This window comes from Eublepharis macularius, chromosome 7 (assembly GCF_028583425.1).
Source record: "Eublepharis macularius isolate TG4126 chromosome 7, MPM_Emac_v1.0, whole genome shotgun sequence".
Taxonomy (NCBI): Eukaryota; Metazoa; Chordata; class Lepidosauria; order Squamata; family Eublepharidae; genus Eublepharis; species Eublepharis macularius.
In genome coordinates, this window is record NC_072796.1 from 110,474,911 (window position 1) to 110,500,563 (window position 25,653).

General features: G+C 42.9%; 1 protein-coding gene across 3 annotated transcripts in view; it reads left to right on the forward strand.

Moving 5' to 3' along the window:
• The window catches only part of CPQ (carboxypeptidase Q), a 255,379-nt gene that overhangs the window by 74,214 nt on the left and 155,512 nt on the right, over positions 1-25,653 (forward strand). For all 3 annotated transcript variants that reach the window (XM_054985469.1, XM_054985471.1, XM_054985470.1), the window contains one exon: positions 10,757-10,964. In XM_054985469.1, the coding sequence (XP_054841444.1) occupies positions 10,757-10,964 (208 nt within the window). The remainder of the gene's footprint in view (positions 1-10,756; positions 10,965-25,653) is intronic.

A 25,653-nucleotide genomic window follows, 5' to 3' on the forward strand; every position in this document is an offset into this window, starting at 1 on the left:
CCTGGAATTCTGGCTGAAATGTTATGGTTGCCTAGCAACTGCCACTGAGGGCATCTGGTTAAAGCTACAGGCATTCCTTTTATCATTTTGGGTTTTTAACACCCCATATTTTTTTTTAGCTTTCAGATTTTTCTACAAACCTGGGGCATTTCTCAGATGTGTAGGAAGATCTGTCTTGTCCATTCATAGCTCCAATCTCTAGAGTTAAGTATCCACAGAGCAGGGCTAGTTGGCTATTAGTGTATAAGATAGGCCATGACAAACAAAAGTAGGCTGAGAGAAAGAGAGAGACTCCTGGAGGGGACTATTGAATTGATATGCCCCTTTCCAAAGAAAGGGTTTTTGGCCTTGAGACAAGTAAAACATGTGAATCAAGTTCCCTTTTATCAGCAAGAACCAGACTTTTTTAGAAGGTATCATTCAAAAGAAGTACAATAGTTTCCTCTGAATAACATTTATTTATGCCACGTCTTTCTGTTTTAAAAGCACGTAATGTGGTTTAAACAAAGTTAACAATTTAAAACAATAACCATATTTGGAACAATGACAATTAACAACACAAAAATGAATCACAGAAACCCACAAAAAGCCGTGACAACTAAAAACAAAACTATGGCCCTACTACAAACTTTAAAACTTGAGATCTTAAAAACATCAGCAATAATCAAAACCCCAACCTCCCCCAAAGAAGAAGCACTTAAAGTCAGAGAGATGATAAACTATGAGTAAAACAATGGTGGGGGGGGAGGTTTACCCCCCCCCATCCGTCATCAAAGGCCCTCTGGAAAAGAATAGCTTTAACAGATTTCCAGAAGATTGTCAGCAATGAGGCGCTGAATTGAAACGAAGAGAAGGCCAGCCTCCGAGGATCTCAAGTTAATAATTCCCATCCTGTGTGAATTGTGTCAAATAGACAGAGGCAGGATCAAAACGTTTAAACAAATGCCAATCATGACAATGTCCCTTTCTCTTTTTTTTTTAAGTGCAAAAGTTACAAAGCATGATCCAGTGTGAAATAAACATACGCAAGGGAAAGCTGTAGAAATTAACTGTGTATTGTATTGTACTCAATGACCACATGAATTTCCCCATCTAACCTGTTATGCAAGAACATGGATACTTTTATCAACCCTATCAAAACTTTGGTTCACACACCCTCTGATTTGTTTCCCCTTTTGGCAAAACGATCCTGCAGGCCCCTTTTTCAAAATCAAAAGGAACGAAGGATTTACCACACTGGCCCAGTTGTCAAGATCCTACACGTCAATGAGGAGTTCATCTGTCCATCATTATCCCCCTCATTCTACCTCACAAATACAGTTTACTCTGTGCTGCCACTAGCAGGCTACTATAAGCATTACAGAATGACAGCCTGCAGTCAGACAACTTCTTGCTTAAAATCAGAATCTCTTCCCTTCATCAGCTATCGTGGAGGTATGGGAAAACTCTGAAAATCTCACTTGTTACAGACATTCCCAACTAGGCAAGCTCTCCCTGCTTCTCTCTTATTCTTTAAGAAGCCAAAGCATGAGGCATTGTCTCTGGTTGCAAAGACCAAATAACTCCAATTTTAGAAAAAGAATCATGAAGCATATAAGCAAACAATGGATGCAACAAGTTGAACAGCAGAAGGCTGCAAGCATCTACACACAAATAGGTATGAACACTCAAGCCTTTTTTTTTAGATTTAAAATATATCTCTGTGATGTTAAAGAAATAGGCAGAAATATCTTAATGGTTCCAGGTTTATAGTTTATAATCTCTTTACCTCAGTTTTACCTTCTCTCTCCATCTGGTTGGTCATTCTTCAGACCATGTGCATCTGCGTGTCTCCTTCAGACTCTCTGCAAAGATTTTTGCATTTCTCCATATCTCTCTCTCAAAATGGCTGCCGCTTTCTAAAGGAAGAGCTTCTTCCCGCAAGCCCCCAGAACCCTCCAAGCACAGATTTATCCTGTAGACAAGGGAAAGAACTAAAATAATTTGGTAACTTTGGGGCTCAGAGTTCCCATTACTTATATGCCCAAACTCACCTTTCCTGTCTCATAGGTCTCTTTATTATCATACCAATGGCTTCATTGGCCATTGCTTCAGCTTGGAAAGGGGGAAAGATCTGTTTCTTTCCCCTGACCAGAGTATTCCCAAGGGCAGTTTTGAGCTTAAAGCCTAAGCAATTGCAGAGAGTAAACGCAACATTCACAAATTAAAGTGGAATGTCCTTATATAGATACTTGAGTGAAGTTTCAGATCATCGCACCCCTTATGCTCTGAAATCGTTATGGGGGCCCAGCAGCATACAGGTGTACATAACAGAAAAAATGAGCCAAAATTACTCAGAGAATCACTGGTTCGGCTCATTAAAGCAGCTTCCGGAACAATGAACCAGATCCGAGAAACTAAATTCAAACAAGTCTGTCCCTCTAAAAAGTTTGTGTGTTTTATTCTGGTTCTTGCCTTCCAGCAGCAGAGAGGCACTGGGCTCACTTGTTTTCTGAATCAGATCACAAGAGGAGCAAGACCTTATTGTTATTAATTAACTCTTTTGGCTGGAAGGGGGAATGAAACCAATGCGTGTGGAGTGAACTGGGAAATGGGCCTCACTCCCTGCCAATCTAGTCCTGGCAAAGGGAATCCCCTCCCCTCCCTTCCCCTCCATTTCTGTCAGCTTCGAGAACTTTCAGAAGGAATAGGCTGCATTGCAATTTGAAAGACACTTCCCTGGGAGTAAACACTATTAAATAACATGGGACTTACATCTGAGTAGGCATGTTTCGGATTGCTCCCATGGTTTTTCAGGACTCTTTCTGAATCAATTTGCAAATGTGTAATTTCTTCCTTTCCAAAATAATCCTGCCTTCTCCCACAGCAAAAGGAAAACTTAGATCTGTTGTGAGGGAGTGGGGGGAATTCAGCCAATCATTTTGCCTACCTGCCTGCCCGGCTGCACTTGGGCAATGGAGAAAATTGGCATTGAGAATGCCCCATTTTGCAGCAGAGTGCTAAACATCAAAAGGAGGAATTTGAATTCACCTCTCATTGTGAGAACAAAGAACAAGGAAATGTGAAACGAACAAACAACAGCAGAATACAAAAGTAATAAGTTATTGGCACTCTAGAAAAAGAAAACAGTGAACATGAAGCAGGATTGTTTTTTTGCAGTTGTTGCAGCACTTTCCTACTTGGAAACGCCCCCTTGCTCCACCCACCAGCACTTTCCTTCTATGGTTCTGTTGTTGTTGTTGTGCATGTGTGTATTGTGTTTGAGGAAAAACTCAGTGGATCAGTCATTTAGACTAGGAGAAGGACTAATGGTTGAGGCTGTTTTTGGTTAAGAGTTGGGACTGGCTGAACCGAAACAAACTAGGAATGAAACGGGATGATTCCGGACCCCCCTGATTCAAAACTGAAACAGAAACTTTCTCGATCCACACCCCTACAGCAGAGATCAGAGGTCTTCTTTTTTATTTTGGTTTAGGCATCTTACCTGTGGAGCTTCCTTCACAGCAAAACTCACCTGGCTACATTTCTGTTCATTTTAAGAAGATTGTCTTGACCTTTTTGTTTAGAAGAAAATAATTTGGAGAAAGAAAATAATTTTGTTTTGGTGGCTGTTCCTTTTTTGGATGGGTTTATTTTCCTGTAATTGTTGTTGTATCTTCTTGTAAGTTGCTGTGGAGCCCTGAGGCGTTGAATGTGAGGTAGAAAGATAGGTAATAAATAAAGCATAGCAGATGTCTGCAGGTTACATTCCAGCCCTACATAGATGTTCTTAAAGTGGATTCAGTAAACTCCTGGAGATGTGATCAGGACTGTGGCATCAGGCTATAAACATGTAAGAATTATGCACAAGATTGAAGCGATGTGTGTTGGTTGAGGATGGAGTCAATAGGTATGTGATCCTGTTTGCCTCCTCCACATCTTAAAAACAATATCCTTTTGGAGGAATGCCTGGCACAAGACTACAGTGAGGCAGTGTTGAGACAGTGCTGTGAACAGGCAACATTTTGCCCATCATGTTCCTTTGAAAAATATTCCAATTTCTCAGATTCCCTCTTTAAAAGAAACAGACCTTGTTGATTTATTCTTTTATTTAGGACTAGCTTGAAACCCATGCTTCGCTACGGTATTTAACTACTTTAATTCCAGTTATCTGATTTTTACCTCAGAACACAGAGTTCTGCAGCTGACCAATCAGAGAGAGGGGGGTGCAAGCAAGTACGAGCCTGCCAGCCGCACAGGAAAGCCAGGCCTCACAGGGAGATTGGCAAGAATGGGAGGTGCGTTTTACCTCAGGAACCATTCAGTGACTTCAATAGCAACTGCATACTGTTTAGAATGTTGAGGGCAAGGACCAATCAGGCCACATACGCAAATGACCTCTGTGTTCCAACTGTCTTGGGGGGGGGGGATGAGGTGTGGAATGTTGTGAGTTCCAATGAGTTTTCATATACAAATGACCTTGAATGGCTGGCCCAATCAGGGAAGAGTGGCCGAGCTGGCAGTGGGTGGGGGCGCAAGCAGGTAGCAGCCTGCCAGCCACACAGGGAAGCTGTATCCCTTTGACAAAACACATTTGACATATTTTTATTCCCTTTAAGGGGAGAATTTCTTAAAATCCCTTATTAGTTGGTGTTTACATCATGAAAGGAATGTAATGTTGTCCCCAAGTTTCATGTTTCTAGGTCCAGGGGTTTGGGCTAGGCATTGATGAGTCAGTAGGACACTTGTCTTTATATATATATATAGACTAGCTTGATGCCTGTGCTTTGCTACAGTATTTAACTACTTTAAATCCAGTTATAATATTTATGGGTATGTAATTTTTTTTGGTTGGGGGGGGTTGAGTGGGTTTTGTAGTATAATAGCATAGTACCTGAACTTCACAAAAGTGTTTGAATAAAGCAAAGCATGTTGATTCCTAAAACTGATGAAGTGAATTTTGAAATGTAACATTTATTGGCTGCAAGAGGTGTGAGGTGTGAGTTGGACTGAGGGAGGAGCGGTGTGGAGGGCAGTTCGGCAGGTTCATGTGAGAGGTTCGCATTGAAATATTAACTTCGCATTGCCATACTGACTTTTATATAAAATCCCTTTTCAGGAGTCTTATACTGTCTTTCTTCAACTGCAGTTTCCTTTACCTGATTTTTACCTCAGAACACAGTTCCACAGGTGACCCATCAGCCTGCCAGCCACACAGGAAAGCCAGGCCCCACAGGGAGATTGGCAACCCTAGAGGGGCAGACTGGGAGGTGTATTTTTACCTCAGGACTCATTCAATGACTGGGAGTCATTGAATGTGTCCTGAGGTACAGCATGTGCCCTGCATACTGTTTAGAATGTTGGGATGATGACCAATCAAAGCTGCATATGCAAATGACCTCAGGGAGGCTGAGTTGACAGTTGGGGGGGGGGAGCACCCTGCCAGCCACACAGGGAAGCTGTATCCCTATGGGGAAACACATTTTACCCCTTTTTACCCCCTTAGGGGGTGAATTTCTTAAAATCTCTTCTTAGTGAGCCTCTACATCGCAAAAGGAACATTCTCACCAAATTTCACATTTCTAGGTCCAGGGGTTTGGGCTGGGGGTTGATGAGTCAGTCAGGACACTTGTCTTTATATATATAAAGAAACATGAGATGAAGATCCTAAGGGATTTTCACAAAACCTTTCTCTCTTCTTTATGAAAGAAGTATTTCTATAGTAGAGTTTAAGAGTAGGATTCCGAGGTGCCCTGGATGCTAAAAATGTTATGAAACAACATTGGTTGCCAGCAACTTTCATTGTTTTATCTCGGTGCTCTTGTACTTTTCAGGGTGGTGTGGAGAATAGCTGACCAGCTTATCTTTCCATAACAATTTAAACCTGTTGTTCCATCATTCAGTTGCAGTGTTACATATCATTTTGAGAAAATGCTTGTTATCATTTAATTATCACCAAGGAGTTAAGTTCATTTTGTTCCATGAACTACTTGTGTTAAACACGTGGTAAGCAAATAATGATACAGCCGTCTTATCAATACCTGTTGAGTTTGCTATTTACAAGTATCAAACTTAAATAAGAAAGGGGATAAAATAGCTACACTTCAGTTGTGTTGCAGCAGGTCATGTAGGGGCAGGTTAGATAGGAAGATCACAGCCATTACAAAAGCACAACAAGGAGCTGTAGATCCGGGGCACCACTTGTACAAAAGTATCTATAACCCAAGCCCATATTCATGTGTAGTTTCTCGCTAGACTTTCCAGAGAGTTTGCTCTAGGATTCACCCTAGACATTTGGTAATGTCGGGCAACTTGCCCGTTGTATTGCTGTAGAAGCTGATGAGCTTGTGTGAGATCCCAGGGTTCCAAGGAACACAGTTTGAAAACACTAACAGAGAGAGGAATGGCTTTTGAGGAAGCATGTCTATGAAAAGTGATTGCTGACGTCACTGACTGACTTTTTTATGGTGGCATAAATCAGTGGTTTAAGTTGCTTTGATTTAAATCAATACACACTAATACTGACCAGCAATTTCTAGTATTGTGAGGAACTGGAAGGTGGGTTAAAAAGAGTTTGAACAGCTACTGAAAACTTACTAGAACACCACAAAAAACACATAGATAGGATTTATTTGGTTGCCAACCTCCAGGTGAGGCCTGGAATTCTCCTGGAATTATAACTTATCGCCAAACTACAGTTAGTTCCTACGGGGGATATGGCAGCTTCAGAGGGTACACTCAATGGCATCACATCCTCACTCTCACTGCCTTACCAAACTCTATCCTCATCAGGCATCACCCCAAAATCTCTAGGAATTTCCCAAGCTGGGGTTGGCAACCAATATGTGATTGCCTCTGGACTGTCCATGTGCCTTATAACTTTGTTCTTAATTGCAACGGTTATCAATTTATGTTGCTGGTTTCTGGTTTCTGTTATCATTTCTGGATGCTTGCTATCTGCCACTTCCTGCCCTCAAGTATTGAGGTTGATGCTAGGGGGAGAAAAGCTACACATAAGAATCAGTAGTTCAATAATTTCATATCCGAGGTCCTTCGTACCCTCTTGAAGGTCTGCATCTAATTGTACAGATGCATTTCTAGTTAATCTGTCTGTGGCTTGTGACTGAACATGGGCAATTAGATCTCAGTAGACTCCACATGAGGCCAAAAGTAATTATAGTTATAAGGCCTTTCGATCTCTAGAAGACAGAAACGCTAGTTTCTGTGGGCTGATTTATCTTGTTGCAAAGATAAAGATCAGTGAAATCTTATGCACACTTACCAGAGCATAAGCTGGATCGTACTATTATGGGGTTTGCATTGCAGTAGGCGTGAAGAGGATTTGACTGGGTGCTGCTGGGCGCAATGCTATGCCAGATTGGAGGTCAGACTTTTATCAGCTCTATTTGGGGAAATGACTGCAACCTTTTCTTTTAGGCTCAGATTTGGCACCCACTTTAAGGTCTTTCTGTGTACCTCACAAAAGGCTACCCTTGTTGGTTTCAGCCCAATCCCATTAAATAACAAATGACCCATCTGTATAGCCCATATCTGGCCTTAGCCTGTGATGCTTAATGGTTTTCCGTTTTACCTAGTTCTATGATTTGACGTTCCCTTACTCAGGTCTGCACAGTACAATGTAGTGGTGTTCTTCATCCAGTCTTTTCTCATGGCAGTTATACAGAAAATAGTATTGCCAGACAGTAAATGACTGTTTTCCTACAGTCATATATGGGAAAGGATCCATTCATTTGTGATCCATAGGATTACATGCAGACACACACACATACACACACACACACAAAATAAGCTGTTTATGAATAGGAAGCCTGAAATGCATGTGGGACAGTCACATCAAAAAGGGAATAGACATTAATGTCAGTAGAAGAAACAGTAGCATCACTTTGGATGAAGAATTCTGTGCTGCTGCATCTTTTGTTTTAACTAATTAAGCTAATGACTGTCGTTTCAGTCCTTTCAGTATGTTGAATGTTTTTAGTTACTATAATAATTTCTATATACTGAAAACCATTATTTAAAGAAAAAACAACTGTTGGATCCAGTGGAAGAAGTCACAGAAGCAGTTGGCAGAGCTGATCCTTCCCTCCCTTCCCCAAACACCCCGCCATTTCTGGCAAAACTCTTTGAAGACAATGATCTATTATGATTTCATCTATTTATCAAGGTCCCTCATCTACCACTCTGCCTGGTTTGAGTGTGTATTCCTGAAGGTGGGTGACCAGGACAGGGTAGGGATTCTGCTGATGTAACGTCCACCCCATTGCCCAGACATTTCTCTTCCTGAGCATGCTGAGCTGGTCTCAGGTGTGTTGGTGAAGACCCCCTAGACTGGTGGTCTTGGGTGACTTTAACCTCCATGCCAAGACCAAGCAGTCAATCCTGACCAAGCAGTCAGGATTTCATGGCCTCCATGATAACCAAGGGGCTGTCCCAAGTAATTACAGGCTCTGGACACTTAGCAGGACACACACTTGGTTTGATCTACAATACTGATGTGAAGAGTGATCTGGAGATGGGGGAGTTAAAGCTTACTCCTTTGTCATGGTCAGATCATTACCTGATAGAGTACCTGATGATGTACCTTTGGCACCTACTGCTGCTTGTTCCCTTCGCAGGGGTGGTGGGTCCATTAAGATGGTCCCCACCCCCAGGCACCTGATGGATCCATATGGCTTCCTGTCTGCTCTTGAGGATTTCCCCACCTCGACTGCTGACGATTCTGTCAATGCCACTCTGTGGAATAGGGAAATGGCCCGGGTATTGACACAACTGCCCCTAAATCCCCCCTCCCCCTGATAAAGCCAAGTGGTCTCCATGGTTCAGTGGGAACTCAGAGCTATTAAATGGGAGGGACAACCGCTAGAGCGCTGCTGATGGGAAACTTGGAGCAAGAGTGATCAAATACAGTATAGAGTCAATGTAAGAGTCTATTTCCTGGTGGTGATTACAGTGGAAAAGCAACATTTCTCTGCCACTATTGCATCTGCTCGCATTTGTCCAGGTGAGCTGTTCCATTTGGTTCGGGGACTGTTGCATCACAGCCCCTGGGAATTGGACTCTGACCACACATCAGCCTGCTGTGATCAATTTGCTACTTTGCAGACAAAATCACCCAGACTTGCTCTGAGTTAGATGCTGGCATGCATGTATGTCCAGATGATGTTCCATTTGGCACCTGCTTGTCTGATTTATATGGATACTGTTTTGGAGTCCAAGAATATGGACAAGGTTCTTGCAGAAGTGAGGTCTGCCACTTGTGCTCTTGAACCTTGCCCTTCCTAGCTGATAAAAGCTGTCAGAGGGGGACTGGCCGAATAGGTAAGGGGAGTGGTAAGTGCTTCTTAGAGTGGGAATTGTATTACCCATGCTCAAGGAGGCAGTAATTAGTCTTGTGTTGAAAAAACTGTCCCTGAGTGCTTCTGTGTTGGAGATCTTCGGCCAGTCTTCAATCTTCCATTCTTGAGCAAGGTCTTAGAGCCAGTGGTTGCTTCTCACCCCTAGGGGTTCTTTGAAGAGACTGATTTTCTGGAACCATTGAAACACTGTGTAGTAGGGCCACATTCTGGCATCATAATAAACCTTGATTTGTTCATGGTGGATGTGGACACAGCCTGTTTTCTTAGTTACATGCTCTTCTCTCTCATGCTTCACTTGTGGAGTATGATTCAAAACGTCATGATTTGGCAAGCCTTGACTCAAATTTCCAGTTTATGGTGATGTCCAAATGCAGCACCTAGGCAAATTGGAGCTTGTTTTCTCCTTGCAAACCAATATTTAACCTTGGTTTAATTCCAATTGAAAATTCTGGTTTATGAGGAGGAGATAAATTTCAATTGGCATTCAGATGTCACTATGAGTAGGAATTTGATTCAAAGCTTCTCCAAAACAGGAAACATTTAATTTAGCTACAAGAGTAGGAGGGGGAGGGAGGAGACCATGAACTCAACAAGCTGCTTTTGTTCCCATCACAGATTAACAGAGGTTTGTTGTGACACCAATGTAGCCAAGATGCTCTTGAAGCCACCATGAGGCAAGAGGAAAACTGGACTATAAATAGTTTAATTAAATAACTTCATCAGGCCCTGTCATTGTTAACAAATAGAACTATGTTGTGTACTGTATTAATCTGTTAACCTTCCAGCATAAGGCAGAAGTTTTTTTTTAAAAAAAAATCCCAAGTATTTGAGAACATTTGAATTATAAATTGTCTTTTGAAATGACAATTCCCCTTTTTTCTGGGAATGGACTTGCAATTGATATCTTGGATCTGTTGCTTTTTTTCTCTCTTGCAAAGCACCTTGTTCAGTCTGCCATGGAACATGCTCCTCCCTTGTTAAGAACCTCTGCTTATGCACAACCAATGTCTTTCACTGAGCTGGAAAGTGCACTGCGTAGCACAGGAGTAGCACAGTCCACAGTGTACTGTTGTTTAGATATACTGTTTTACAGCATTTAGCTGCTACTCTTTTAGTGCTTAGTTTCCTGGAACTTTTGTCACTGATCTTTTATGGTTTTTAACTGAGATTTTAAATTCTCAATATGTTGGTTTTGGTTTTAGCCATTAGCTTGTTTTTAGTCTAAGCTTAAATGCTACCATTTTATGCCACTTTATGTTGCTTTTAGTTGTTTTTATAGTTACATGGTTTGATTGTCTTGATATTTTTTGGTATTTGCAAACCACCTTGAACATGCTTTAGAAGGCCAAAATTCAAACTTATTAAATAAATAATAGATTTTTCATTTTTGTTCACTACAGCCCACATACCGGGATGCAGTCATATCAGTCTGGTGTGCCCATGATTCCAACTGCTTGCATTTCAGTTGAAGATGCTGAACTTATGGCACGCTTGTCTTCCCGAGACATCGAGATTGTTTTGACTCTGAAGATGGAAGCCAAGACCTACCCTGATGCTGATTCATTTAACACAGTTGCAGAAATAGTTGGAAGCAAATATCCAGAGCAGGTAAGTGAGACTTTGCTTATTTCACACTTATGTAACAAGTGAAAAACACCACTGAGTCTTACACTTCCGAAGTCAACATAATACACTAATGTCTGATTTTAACTTTTAAAGAAACAAAGCTATCTAACTGAGTGTATCCCACAAAAACATTTCTCTGATGATGACACCAAACTTAATAATTTTCTGGTTTGGAATATTGGGCATCCAGTGGCAGAGGCAGATCGGAGGGCAGACAAATTATCTCTGGTGCACATTTGTTTCCCCCAATCATCCCTGGCCTCTACCAGTTGGTCTTCAAATTCTGTCGTCTTACACGCTTAGGGAACATGTTTCAGCAAGCATGGGTCTTCTTCCAGCAGGCATGCCATTATAAAATGTATCCTTTGTTGTAAATGTGTATAAACACCAGAAGTTAATGTCATGAATAATGTGCACAATCTAACAGTGTCAACAGGAGATTTTACATTATGCCTGGTCAGCTGGTATAATCACCAATGGCTGTCAGAGAATATGATTTAATTAGAGTTGGGGTGTATATTGGCAAACCGATAGGCACAGCATCTATGTACATCAGCCCAATGGAGAATAAGTAGCAATTAATTCCAGTTATTTAAGGCATTGTTTCTGTTGCTCAATAGAAAATGTTTTCATTTGTACAGATATGGTTCAGCTATGAGGCCTCCTTGAAAATAAAAGCATGCTGAAGTTTGAAAGAGGAAATGTAATAAGATAACTTCATTACTTGTTACCAGCTGCATTGTAACTTCTTGACTGTATTAAACTCTGTTCAGGATCATAGTTAATATGTTTTCCAAATGCATAATGCTTTTAATATCTAATGAAGATATATTACAACGCATGACATTACATCATCCAATAAATATATCCTGCTTTATTCCCTCACCTGGCTTTCAGATCTGCAAGGGTTGGTATTTCAGGAGCACCCCCTCCTCACCGCTGGCTCAGGGAGATGGATAGTTTAAGAGCTGTTAATAGATATGCCACCTACTTTGGGTTGCTCGCCAAAACATTAGACTGCCAGATCTGCTCTTATTTTGCTTCTGAATTTCAAATTCAATTATTTTTTCTCATTAAAACAGCTGCTTTCTGTTCCTCCAGGCTTACAGTATACAGCAGAAAAAGAGGTGTAAGAGTTGGATCTGGATATGCCTTTTATTGCGTGGAGAGCTATGCTGATGAAAGAGAATCAGCATACAGAGGGGGAGGGAGTGAAGAGAGTTATCTGAGCCAAAGCTCAACTCCACAGCTTGTTTTCGGGAGAACCCCAAAGATTTATGGGCTGCTGCTCATTGTATGAGCAGTTATCAGGGTTACATTCCAGTCCGTTTTTCTGGGCAATAAGGAGTTGATTGGCTCTGGAATGACTTCATGGCTTTTGTGACCTGGAAAGGCAGTAAAGGCTTCCAGATCAGGCTGGAACTATTCTTGCGCAATAGCAGCATCTATTATGGCTCATTATTTGGTAGAAGAGCCTGTTCCCTAGAACTGACATCTGTTTTCAACGTCAGAGCCCAGCCTTACCACATAGGAAGTCCACTGAATGTGTTTACAGGGAATAAAGAGAGACAGCCTTTATGCACATGGAGTTAGGGAAAGTTTGATTCTAGACATGTGTAGACCCTGCTTTCTCTCTTTCTAGAAATGAAACACTTGAAGTATTAAACAGAGCAATTACTACTAAAGAGGAACCGAAGATGATACTTGCCATAGTGCTATTAATTAACTTCTACCTACAAATTCCTTTGTGTTAAAAACTGAGAAGCTTTGAACAGGGGTACATGCACATCTAAGGAACTGCAGCAGAATGCTGAGAATTTCAGACACCACAAGCATGATGCGGAAGAATGGCACACTGGCCCCTGCACATGTAGATGAAGTATCTGCTTTACGTAAGACAAGAGGCAGCTGTGCTGTAATCCAAGTCTTAAGAATTTGTCCTCTGTGACACTAGATTGTTTAGTCAAGAAAAATGGATAACTGTATGGCGTATCCTTGACTGAGAGGGTGGAGGTGTTCTTGTATTATTGTCTACCAGGCTTATTGTTCTGGGTTTTCAATTCCCTGGTGAGCCTATGTTAGCTGGTGTGGCTCAGGAGTTCATGGCTGCCTCAACAACCATGGTCTGTCCCTGTGGAAGCCTTGTCCAATGCACGATAAACATTGGTCGAATCCACATTCACCCATTACCCGCATGTTTAACGGATATCTTCCGTTTGCCTCCAATCCGCATGTTTATCCTCTTCGTTCACATTCATGCTTCCAATCTGTCTTTCTCGCGCGATCCTCTGGTCACACGGCCACTTGAAAACCCGCTTTTGTGGGCGGGACCTTATTTTCCCACCCATTTTTTTTATTTTTTGAGCGCACTTTTCCGTTATTTCGATTTAACCATATAAGGAAACATCATCAAAGCGCTATATCACGTGAACGAATCTTTGGAATAACGATATTATGCTATATAGAAGCCAATGCCTTACTTTGTCGGGACATTGACGGAGAACCTATATTCCCAGACGTGTGTAACCCCCCTCTCTTTGCAACCATCTATTGACTCAAGCACCGTCAATAATCTAGGATACTTAATTTTGAAAGATCGATAGGGAGAATCTTGCAGGAAATAAATAAAATGTATTTTATTCATCAGTAATGCGTAAAAGTGAAGCTCTGCTAAGAGTGAATTAAAACTTTTGAAAAGACTTTCCACATGAAAGAACATCATCCCAAACAGTATTCAAACTACTGTGAAGTGTCATAGGGGACTGAGTATATGTGGGGAAAGGCGGGAAGCATGATACCTGTACTGCTATGTGATCTTTATTTATACTTCGTAATTTCGCTATTACATTAATCTATAGAAAAATAAAAAATTGAAAAAAAACAGGGAGCTGCGTGAGGACGGTATCAGGATAGATTGCCCAAAAAAAGATATTACTGTCAGCCAGGTATGATTTCAAAAACATCTGAGTTTTGATTCCCACGGAATGAAAGGAAAAATGAGAAACAGGCGTTAACATACTATGGAGCAGTTGATAATAGAATCAATCGGCCAATGGGAACGCAGGGAACAGCAGGGGAGACTTGAATGGGGGTGGTTTAAAAAAATGGTGCATAAATTTCGCTTGTAGGCGTTCACGTCCACCGTGAAACTCCCACAAGAAACCAACGACTGAAGATCCGAGATAAATGCGAAAGAAATGCGTGTCATGGATCAAGTAATGTGACCGGCACTCGGGAATGCGGAGAAAAGGTGGAAAAAAAGTGTTGAAAAAGGAGTAATGTGGATTCGACCATTATTCCCTCAATTTGGTCTTTTGTTCTGAGCAGGTTAAAGATAATTTACTTTAGTCCCTTTGTCATAGGTTGATCACTCTGTGATTGAGGTTGGGCTAATGATGTCTAATTTGCTCCAAATGCATGGTGGACTTTTCAAAATGGGCTGATCCTGGAACTTAATTGATTGATTGATTAATGCATAACTAAATGATGATGATGATGATGATCAACTTGTGCTTATATAACACTGTTCAGGACAACTTAATGCCACACTCAGAGTGGTTTACAAAGTCAATGTTATTATCTCCACAAACAGACAGTGAGGTAGGTGGGGCTCAGAGAACTCTGAGAGAGCTGTGACTGACCCAAGGTCATCCAGCTGGCTTCAAGCGGACGAGTGGGGAATCAAACCCATTTCTCCAGGTCAGAGTTCTCCAGATTAGGTTGTCCAGTATACCAAACTGGCTCTTGATGCTTTCTAGATACTGCATTGATAGATTCTTTGGCTAGGAAATTCCTGAAGGGAATGCTGGGAGATTGTTGTTCTTTCCCGCGTGTGAAACTTGCTTGTGACATTCCACAGTGGCCAGTCTGTCTCTTTTATTCCTTGATATCTTTGTGAAACCACTGGAAGAGGTTGCCCAGAAATTCGGAAGGGGCTCATAATCAGTAAACTCCCTGCCTAATTTTCCCTTTTTCTCTCTGAACAATGTGTGGTGATTTTTGTCTTTGAATGCAAAGATGAGAACAGAAATCAGCTGAATGAGACTGGATAATGAAAATTTAGTTCAGGCAAAAAAGCTTAGGCTAATTCTAAGACCTCCTTTTTAGCTTTTTAGGCAAAGGCTCTGACCAGAGGCACTTTCTATCCACTTTGGCTGATTGGTCAGTTACTCCCTTTCTTGAAAAAGACAGACTTTGCCAGTACTGTTATTTTTTATACCATGGGAGCCTTCCAAATGGAATTTTGTAAGGGTTAGGGTGTGTAGATAAGTAGGATACGCAAGTCTACCTTTGAAAATTATTTGGAATGCTAATTGAAAGATTTTCCCTGGTTCCTAGTGTTGGTGCTGCTTTCTGCACCTTATTGCTTGCTACTGCTTTGACCAAGGGAAGTATTAGACACTAGATATAACCACGCAATACCAATATTGCCATTGCTCCGCTGGGTACTGGTTTGTTTTCAGTTTGTTCTTGGTGCTATGCTAAGGGGAACTTCTGCATCCAGAATCAGTAAAGATCTGAATATAAGTGCTAGGAGGCAACATTGGTACATTTCGCACTCGGTTTTTAGAGCGCGTTTGTACCTGTTCCACATCCCATGTTTGCAAGGTTTTCACACTTAAAAGCAGTCATGGGATGCAGTCCCGCTTTTTGTCCGCTGTATCCCCGATTTTTCCCCCTGCGGACATACCCCGATGTTTTTTTAAGTTCGCTGCTGACTGGCAGCTGGCCCGCATTTTGCTAATGTGAACACTTTTGCCTCCTTTTTGCTTCTCTTCTCCCCCCTCTCCTTTTCCCTGGGAGCTGATTGGTTTGTGCAGAATTAACCACTCCCACCCTCCTCAGCTCTCTCAACTCCTTTGTCCACCATTTTTTTTAGTAAAGCGAGGTGAGGGTCATAAGGCTGCTTCTTCGTTGGTTTCCTTCCTCCCGGTATGCATGCTGTTTTATTTTTTTTCAAAAGCCAGGAATGATTCCTAAGCTTGCTGCTAATTCCCTGCTAGCTTTAAAATCAAGGAAAGTGTTAAATAGCTGCTTTCTCCTTCCTCCCTTAGGGTATGCACACACATTTTTTTTTTAAAGACAAGAATGGTTTGCAACGTTGTAATGTTCCTGCACTTTCTTCCTGGCTGTAAAAGCCAGGAAAGGATTAAATGGCTGTTTTTCCCTCCCTCCCAGGCATGTTTCAGACTTTGCCAAAGAGGGGGAAAAACCCCAAGCATTTTGCACAGCCCTTTGGAAACAAGCCTCTGCTTCCTGGGAGGAGATTAATCGGCAGCATTTTAACCCTTTCCTGGCTTGATTTAAAAAAATGAGAGTGGTACATGTTTTCCCCCAGAACTCTGCCACCAATTGCCTCTCCCGTGGGCAGGGGACAGCCCAATCAGCAAAAACGGGGGAAGGGTTCCAACATTGCAACGTTACTACGCATGCTCAATTTTTTAAAAAAAAGTGTGACATGAATTGCAAGGCCCCAAAACCCCAAAATTGCACCGAGGTTTTGAAATGAAGCACAGACACCAAATTGAAATTGCAGTGGATAGTGTGAAATGAACAGGTGCAATGCCGAAGCCACTGCGATCGGAGCGAATGCTCATAAATGGCGGTTTAAACCGTAAGTGCGAAAAGGGTCATTGTGGGAAGGACTTGTCCTCTATGCCCTGGCCCTCCAAAACAACTAGTTGGTCAGTAAGTAGAACAGGGTACTAGACTAAGTGGACCACGGGTCTGATCCACTGGGCATTTTTTAAGTTCATGGTCCTGGAATGTTTTAGCATCTGAGGTCAGCCAGGATTGGATCCTTGACCAATTTTGTTGTTGTTGTTATGTAAGAGGCACAGTCTCAAAATCTGTTGCTGATACTGTTTTGGTCGGTTTATTTCCTCTGCTGATCATTTTTGAATTATTGGTAGTTGTTACTATGATTTCATTATTATTTCATGTAGTTTTTTTTCCCAGACAGGCTGACAGTTGCCCATTTAGAGAATGTACAGGTGATGATATAAATAAATATATTCTAAACCACAATATTCTTTGCAAAATCTTCAGAGTAAGGCTTAGGATGGAAATATATCTATATTTGTAAACATTTCCCACATCAATTCTTATTTATTTATAGCAGTGAACCCCCCCCCCCTCCAAGTGATACCTGTTGATTTGTCTCCTTGTGGCATTTGATTTCCCAAAGCAATGGGCCAGTCCTGGCTTTCTTCTACCTCATTGGAACAGGAGAACCCAGCTCCAGAAACAGCAGACTTCACAGTAGGAGGATTCTTGGCTTATGATGATTATTACATTATTACATAATCAGCAATCATGCTATGTTAAGTACAAGGCAAAATACATCACTGTTACACAAAGCAAGATCTCCAATTAATATGAATCATTTAGAACCTGTTCAGAGGCAGGCTACATGCACATTTCCAACCATGCATACAATTTTGAAATGATAAATAACATTTTAGCAGTATTCTGCTAGTGCTGAGATGACATCATTTCCATTATAAACTTATGAAATCCAAAAGAAACCTTTCTGTGTATTTAGATCAGCAGAAAAGCCTCATGCCATTTATAGCTGACATTTCTTCCACCACATGTATGTTTTGGATTGCTGGAAAACAGTAATATTGCAGACTCTCCAAATTACATGATAAAAGTGGAAAGAATTTTTGAGTGCTGTTTTTAGTTTTTAAATCAGCTTTTAAAAACAAGTACTCTAATGTCTTCAGGGATCTTGTGAATAAGCAGGGATTGCCTCTTGGCCCTGTGCACCCCAAAACTGTCCCTCACACTAAAGTGAAGTGGAGATGCGCCCCTTACATGGTAACTTCATCTGTGTATGTGTACACTGAATGGTATAACAATAATATGTGGAGGTGTCTTTTAAAATGGTTTGGTAGTTTCAACTGGTTCAGGACGTAGCTGCCTATATGTTGACTGAGGTTACTTACTGTATCACCCTGAAGAAGGGAGCTCTGACTCTTGAAAGCTTACATACACTCTGACAATCTTGTGATCTCTAAGGTGCCACTGGAATAAAATCCTGCTGTTCTACTGCAGACCAACATGGCTACCCACCTAACTATCCTCATTGTATCACTCTGATTTTAAAAGTTGTAGATTGGTTGTTAGTTTGTTCCCAGGCCAAATCTGAAGTGCTGGTTTTGATCTATGAAGCCCTGTAGGACCAAGGTACTTTAAGAACCACTTCTTCCCATATTGTCTTGTTTGCACACTGAGATCATCACTGCAGCCTCTCCTTCATGTAGTGAGGAGTATAACCACAAGTAAGAAAACCTTTTTCTGCAGCTGTTCCCCGTCTCTGGAAATCTGTTTATTGCCCTCCCTGGCCTCCTTTCGGCAGCAGCTAAAGACGCATCTTTCTGGTCAAGCTGACTGAGTATTCTGTTTCTCCTTCAGATTTTTACTGTATCAACTGTTTTATGACAAGGGCTATAATTTTTATAGAAGCTGTTTTATTGTTTCATTTTAGGGTAAGCTGCCTATAGCATGTTGTTACAGAGGTAGGATATACATATTTTAAACAAATAAATAGTATATTGTGTAGAATTGTTGCACATTCTTGAGGAAATAAAGTGGTGTACGATCTAATTGTAGAAAATCTTTGTTAGATGAATAAAAACTTGACAGCAAATTAATATTTGGCTGGGAGCCCGTATTTGTGGGGAATTGCTCATATTGTCAGGCACATTATCTGATATTTGATTTTCTTCTAGTCAAGGCAACTGCAGTACCATCTTGAGCAGAGTTATGCCCTTCCAAGCAGTTTAGCTTCAGTGGACTTAGGAGGCTACTTATGATTCCATGGCTAGTTTTTTAAAAGCTCAGTAAAGCATAAGAGACCTTGCTGGGCCCACTCCAATATTTTGAAAATTATCCTTCCTTCTCTTCCCTGTTTTGTCCTTTTGCAGCTCTACTGTCTAAACTAGTGTTTCATGGAATTAGTGAATTCCAATAGGTTTCCAATGTGGAATAAGAATTTCCACCAATATGAACCAGAGCAGAGGTGGGCATGGACCAGGAAAAAACCACGGACCATTGGCTCATGGTCCGTCGCGTTTCATGGACTACGGACCACGAACTTTTCACAGACCCACCCTGGTTCGTGGACCAGTTCGTCGGTCCATGGTCCGTCACTTCCAGGGGCCCTAGGATGGCCCCCTTCATACTCAGAGATGCCGAACTCGCAGGGAGTCTTCAGCAGGCTCTCCTCCAGCCACTCTCCAGGTTTGGTGAAGATTGGATTTCGCATGTCTGAGTTAGACACCCAAAGTGGCTGCCCCCAGGAAAGTTCCATTAGATATAATAGGAGCCGCAAATACCATTTGACTTGCTTTGGCTCCGTTGAGATCCATTGCAGCACCAAAAAGTTGCAATGAAAACGTGGAATGGAGTTAGAGAATCTTCCTCTGAGAACAGAAGGTGCTCTGCAGAAGTGCTGTTCTCTGTTATTTCTGCACAAGCTTAGATACACTGCTCTGCTCTGGGCCTAGAGTTGCCAGCTCCGGGTGGTGGTTGGAGAGCTCCCTGAACTGATCTCCAGGCCACAGAGGTGAGTTCATCTGGAGAAAACAGCTGGAGGGAGATCTCTATGGCATCATACCTTGCTGAGGTTCCTCCCCTTCCCAAACCCTGCCTTCAGGCTCCACCCCCAGATTCTCCAGGAATTTCCCAACCTGGAGCTGGCAACCCTATCTGGGTCTGGAATGACAGCCACCAGAGGAGAATGACTGTGTCTGGGAACAGATCAAAGGGAGTTGGTAAAAGTTGGATCCAGATGATTTTAAATGGATCCTCATGAATACATACGATTTTTATATTTAAATAAAGAAGGCTGTCATATTATAGATCATGTCCCAGTCTACAGACAGCATTGAAACAATCACACACACACACCAATCCATAGTGTCGCCAGGGCGCAAAAACATGCTTCAAAACCACGAATCCTCATGGATCCTCTTGATTTTTACATGGGGCCACACAAAACCCACCACACAATCCCATATCATGTCTATTGCCACAAATTGCACCCGAAAAACCATGCACTCACTGTTTTGTTGAACCACCACGGCGCAAAAACATGCTTCAAAACCACGGATCCTCTTGGTCCCCTTTTTTGTCAAAGGCCTATATGTTAATTTATTATTTATTTAAAGCATTTATATGTTGCCTTTCCACCCAAATAGCATTTCCAAGATGGTGAAGGCACACAAAGCAGGGCTTCCAAAGATGACCAGAGTGGACAAATAGGTTCATGTAGGAGAAAGTGATCCTTCAGGTATTCTGGCATCAAGCCATGTAGGGCTTTAAATGCTATCTGACTAAATACCAAACCGTGACCAGCTTACTGAAATTCGCTTTAAATGCTAGCATCTTGCACTGAATGTGGAGCAAATTAGAAGCCAAGATAGAACAAGACTGGGGTGATATGGCCCCCAATCACATTAAATTATCTGTACTTACTAAGGAGGTTTTGGGAAGGAACATTTTTGGCCTTACTATGAACAAACAAAGCAAGAAAATGGAGACTACTGCATAATTTATAGGTTATTGTGTTAGAAAACTTCTTAGTACTTGTTCAGACAAGCTAAGGGTTTGTACAGTTCTTCCCTGCCAAGGCTCCAAAATGCCTTAAAATCACTCTTTGGAGATGTTTTCTTAGCTCTTTCTAGGATTAGTGTTCAGGACTGGAACAAAAATGAAATGAAAAGCACATTCTATTCAGAATTTTGCTTTACATGGTGAAACCAATTAGAACTTCTTAGGCAGTCCTCAGAAACATGATGTTTGATTAGTAAATACATCAATACATAACAAGGTAGGGAAATACAAATCAAGTCATTACAAACAGTTAATGTCACTGTATGCAGAGAATTAACTACATGTCTTTATGAGGTAGGAATTAGGACAAGTCAACACCAGACTAAGATGTTCTAATATGTAGCTAGAAAAGAACTGGAAATCATCATAAACACAGTTGGACTATAATGTCAGTATCCTTTAAAGTGTCTCAGAGAATGGTCTGAAGGCATTTGATGCTGTTACATCATTAAAGCCATGCTGATCTCAGCCTGCTTAATTCTGATGAAAGATTATCTGGGAGCCCCACACAAGCTTTAGCTCTGCTGGGCTTTATGAGGGAATGATGGGCATTAAGCGGTGCAATATGCTGCCCTCATAATATATTTTCTCTTGACATTTTACATGTTGATTGGGAAAACGTAGGCAGGCACCATTACAAAATGTGCCTTAAAATTGTGTATAAAGATCATCATCAACAACAACAACTTTGTGGTGATTCATTTTATATTTTCAGAATATAAACCCCTCCCTTCTGAATCAACTTTGATTTAAAAGGCTGCTTCCGCCCTCCCTACTAATATGTTATTTGGGGGGTTATTCTTTATCTTGCCTCCCCCATTTAAATTTAAATTGGAATTTAATTTTGTCAGGGCTTGCCACATTTGCTGCTAGGCGTGGCACTGGGCAGTCTGCTCCTGACATCACAGGGGGGCCAGGGATTTTGAAGGACCCTGCTCTGTGGAAGGAGGGGCGGTATACCTCACCCTGACTCCCTCTCAATCCACTCACTGGCCTGCTCAACCTGGCCTGCTTACCCCCTGCATCTTCCATCATCTCTTCCTCCCAAGACTCTCCTTCAAGCCTCCACTCTTCTTCTTGCCTTTTCCTTGGCTTCTCTCTGCTCCATCACTCCTACTCAAACCCACCACCTCAGGGCTCTTCCCAGCCAGCTTTTATAGGGCTTCCTTCTACTGTCCCACCCCTCTTCCAGCCTGGTCTTGGGCTGCACCAAGCAGTTGCAGCTGGGGTAGCTGATCTGGCCCCACTGACCAGCACCAGCTGTGCCTTGTTCCCTGGCTGCCCAGCCTCCCTGCCTTGGCTGATTGCTGAAGGCCTGTCCAGCTGCAGTCCCCTGGCTAGCAGCCCGGCCTCCCTGGCTGAGCTGATGGCTGAAGGTGGGTCCAGCTGCGGCTCCTTGGCTGGTTGCCCAGGGCTTCCTGCAGAGTGCCTCCAATAGCCCCACCTGGAGTGGCTTGGCTTTTGGCAACTCCTGGGCCAGGCTACTATTTTCTAGCTGGGGCGTGGCTTTGGGTTGTTGGGACTGCTGTTGCTTCTCCTCCTCAGGTAAGGTCTTTGGGTGGGTGACTGCTGGGCCCCCAATCCCTCTGCCCTTGCCCCCTTCTGCCTTGCTTAGTCCCCTTTCCTTCCCCAGGGGAGTGGGACTCGCTGGCCTCTCTCTGTCTCCCCCTACCTCCTGAGGCCCTGGGCCTTTGCCCCTTGCCCCTGGCACAGGCAGGTTCTGGCTCCATTTGCCCGTGGGAGGGGATGACCTGCTGTCCCCCGGCTGCCCCCTCTGCTTGCCAGTCAGACCAGTTGACCTACTGTCTGCTGGCTGACCAGTTGACCTGCTGTCAGCTGGCTGACCAGTTGACCTGCTGGCTGACCAGTTGACCTGCTGGCTGCCCCCTCTGTTTGCCCGTCAGCCCGGTTGACCTGCTGTTCCCTCTTGTCAAGTCTGGGGGCTGGGGCTCAGACCCTGGACAAATTTACATTAATCCTGTTTAAAATGTTGCTCCCCCCCTCCCCCTGTGTACTACTAGCAGGGGTGGATTCTGGACTTGGACCAACCTTGGGAATTGTAGCTGGAAATTTTTAACTGTGTTGATCAACTGAAATGATGTTTATTGTTGGTTTTAAATTCTGATGAACTTATTGTGGTTTTTAATTGTATCCTCGCTTGACGTAGCCTGCTGTGAGCCCGCTTGCAGGGAGGGCGGGCTAGAAATCAAATAATAAAATAAAAAATAAAGAAATCAGTCAAAGGAACAGCATCAAAACGTTTACTGTGGCAACTGCCATCAGGTATTCTGTCATTCAATTGATATTAGGGTTGCCAGGGAGGACCTGGCATCCAGTGGAGGTGGGGACCGGTTATGGGGGTGGGGCTCATCAGCAACATCATCATGTTGCCAGTGGTGCTCTGACTTCACTCCCATCCACTCAAATGCGACGTTAGCAGTTTAACCATAGAGTTTTGCCCAAATACTAGAGCATCCCTGACTTCCCTGGCAACATGCTGATGTCACTTCTGGGCTCATGGGAGTTATGTCAGTGTGCTGCGATGCTGCTGATCCCCTTCCCCCATTTCTGACTATCACCACCCCTGCTGGCCCGCTGGTGGTGGGAAGTGCCCATTGACTCCCCCCCCCCCACAACTGGGTAAATAGTAAGCCTGATTCATGTGTATTTTTGTGCTTGTGTGTGTGTCCAAAAAGTATATCTGTGCCCAGCAGCATTGTGTATTTAGCTACTACTCTGGGAACAGTGTCATGTAAGAATATGGGCAGAGTCATATTCTCTTGTCTAAAAGTCATTATTTGTGACAAAGTGCAAGTCAGTTCGATAAGTAGAGGATTGCCAGGCTTCAATTTGCAGTTGGCTGCTGAGTGAGGAAGAAATAGGGCTGCTTCTGGTTCTTGTGGTCCAATAAGGATTGATGGGCAAACATGCCCATACTCAACCCCAAGCCATTTCTATGTTTACAAGTGTTATGACTTGTACTTTCTTTAGGGTGGATTTTGCTTTAATCTTTCCCTTCACACCCTCTGGGTAGTTAGCTGCCACCAGGAATATTAAATTCCAATATATTTTATTTAAGTTTTCCCTTTGGTAACGTGTTTATGCGTCAGGCTCCATGGTTCTATGTGGCCCTGAGGATAGGAATGGGAGATAACAATGACTGCTACTCTGGGATATAACAAAACAAAATAAAAGTTTATTTTTTAAGAAGCATATTGGTTACATAAAAGTAGTTCTTAGTTCTTCTAGTTGCTTCATCCAAACTCATTCACACAGATCTCTTGTAAGGCTTCACACACAGTTAGCCTCTTTCTCTAGGCTCTATATTTCTCTCTCAGAGAACTCCTCAGACAGCACGCAGCTAGCCTGTTTTCTTTTCACTCTCAATTCTTCCTCTCTCAGGCGCACACAAGTTTGCCTGCATCAAATAGAATGAATATATAGTCTCACAGACACACTCAGTTCAGGCTTCCACTCAGGTTGCCTTTCCCTCACAAATACATGAACACACTCAGGCTGCACACAGCTCACCTCTCTTGCCCTAACTGAATCTTTTCCTCTCAATAACTGAAAACTGCCTTCACTCCGCCCACTCTCTGTCATCAACCAATCATATCACTCACTCATCTCTCTCTTTCACCCCCACTCTTCACCTATCTCACCAAACATTTAAAGACACATGCACCCATTTCTTGAAATCATTACAGCAAGCATCCTTTTCAAGCACACAGAATGGGAATTCAGAAAGTGAATTTGTAGAGTGGTCAGATGAAGATTTGAAAACAGGGCTAGTGCCTCCATTGAGGCAGGTCCGGCAACTGCCTCCAGCGCTGAGGCACCAGAGGGGGCACCAGGTGAGGGTGCATGCTGTGATCTGGTGGCAGCAGCGTGCAGGCGGCCGAGCAGGAGGGATAGGAAGCCACCCACGCGCCACCCCAGCTGCCTGCCACGCCTGGCCCACAGCTATTGCAGCCTCCCAGCCCTCCCGCGCTGCCGCCACCACCAGCATGTGCCCCCAGCTGGGAGCAGCAGCCACGGGCCAGGTGTGGCAGGCATCCAGGGTGGTGCACGAAGCAATGGAGCAGGAGGGCTGGGAGGATGCACACGTGCTTCCCCAGCCACCTGCTGTGTTTGGCTGGAGCGCACAACAGGGGCAGCAGCGTGGGGTAGTCTGAGTGTGCAGACTATCACACATCTTATCTTTTGGAAGGTAACTTGCAGTGGGTGACACTGATAGCCTTTAAATAGAGGATAGGCTCTGACAGTGGCCTAACAATTCATCAAACTAGTCTTCCCCTGCCAGAGTTTATGGAAGGAATCGTGGCCTCCAAGATGGAAGACCAAAGAAACTACAGTTTCCCTAGCAATCTAGTAAGTTCTTAGTGTGTGCCGGCAGTGATGTCTCTATGATGAGGAATGCTGTTAATTTGCCAATGCAAATTCACTCAAAATACTATTCATCATAAATGGCAAACAAGTCACTTGTGCAAGTATATGGGATGCGCAACTTGAGGAAGTGGTCATTGTAAGCAAAGACTGTTTGGTCTTTCAGACATGTTGTTTGTGAAGCTCTCAGCATCACTCGCAAGAAGTGGGCTGAACTCTTCTCTTTGTTTGCCTCGATGTGCACAGGAGAGACAGGTGGTTAGATCCAGATGATATTGGCAGTTTCCATGGATTTCCCCCTTCCTGCTGCAGACCTACATGATGTCATTCCTCAGGGTGCTCTATCTCCCAGAAGCAGCATTTTGTGGGGATTGGTGGGCTGCACTGGGAAGGGGGAGGTAGGAAAGTTCTACTCTGCCACTGGAAAATCTAGTCTGGATCTAAACAGTTGTATTCCTCAGTGTTTCCCATGTTAAGGCACGTATCTCCAGTAATTTTTATATCTGCTTTTTCCTGCTGTTCTTCTGTAAATGAGGTTTCCCCACACTATTTCATATGAACAGGATATTGCACTACCACTTGTGGGGTAGAAATAGTGTGAGTACTGTGCTGAAAACAAAGGCTTTGCTTCTTTTTTACCATCTGTGCCATATGACTGGAGTCC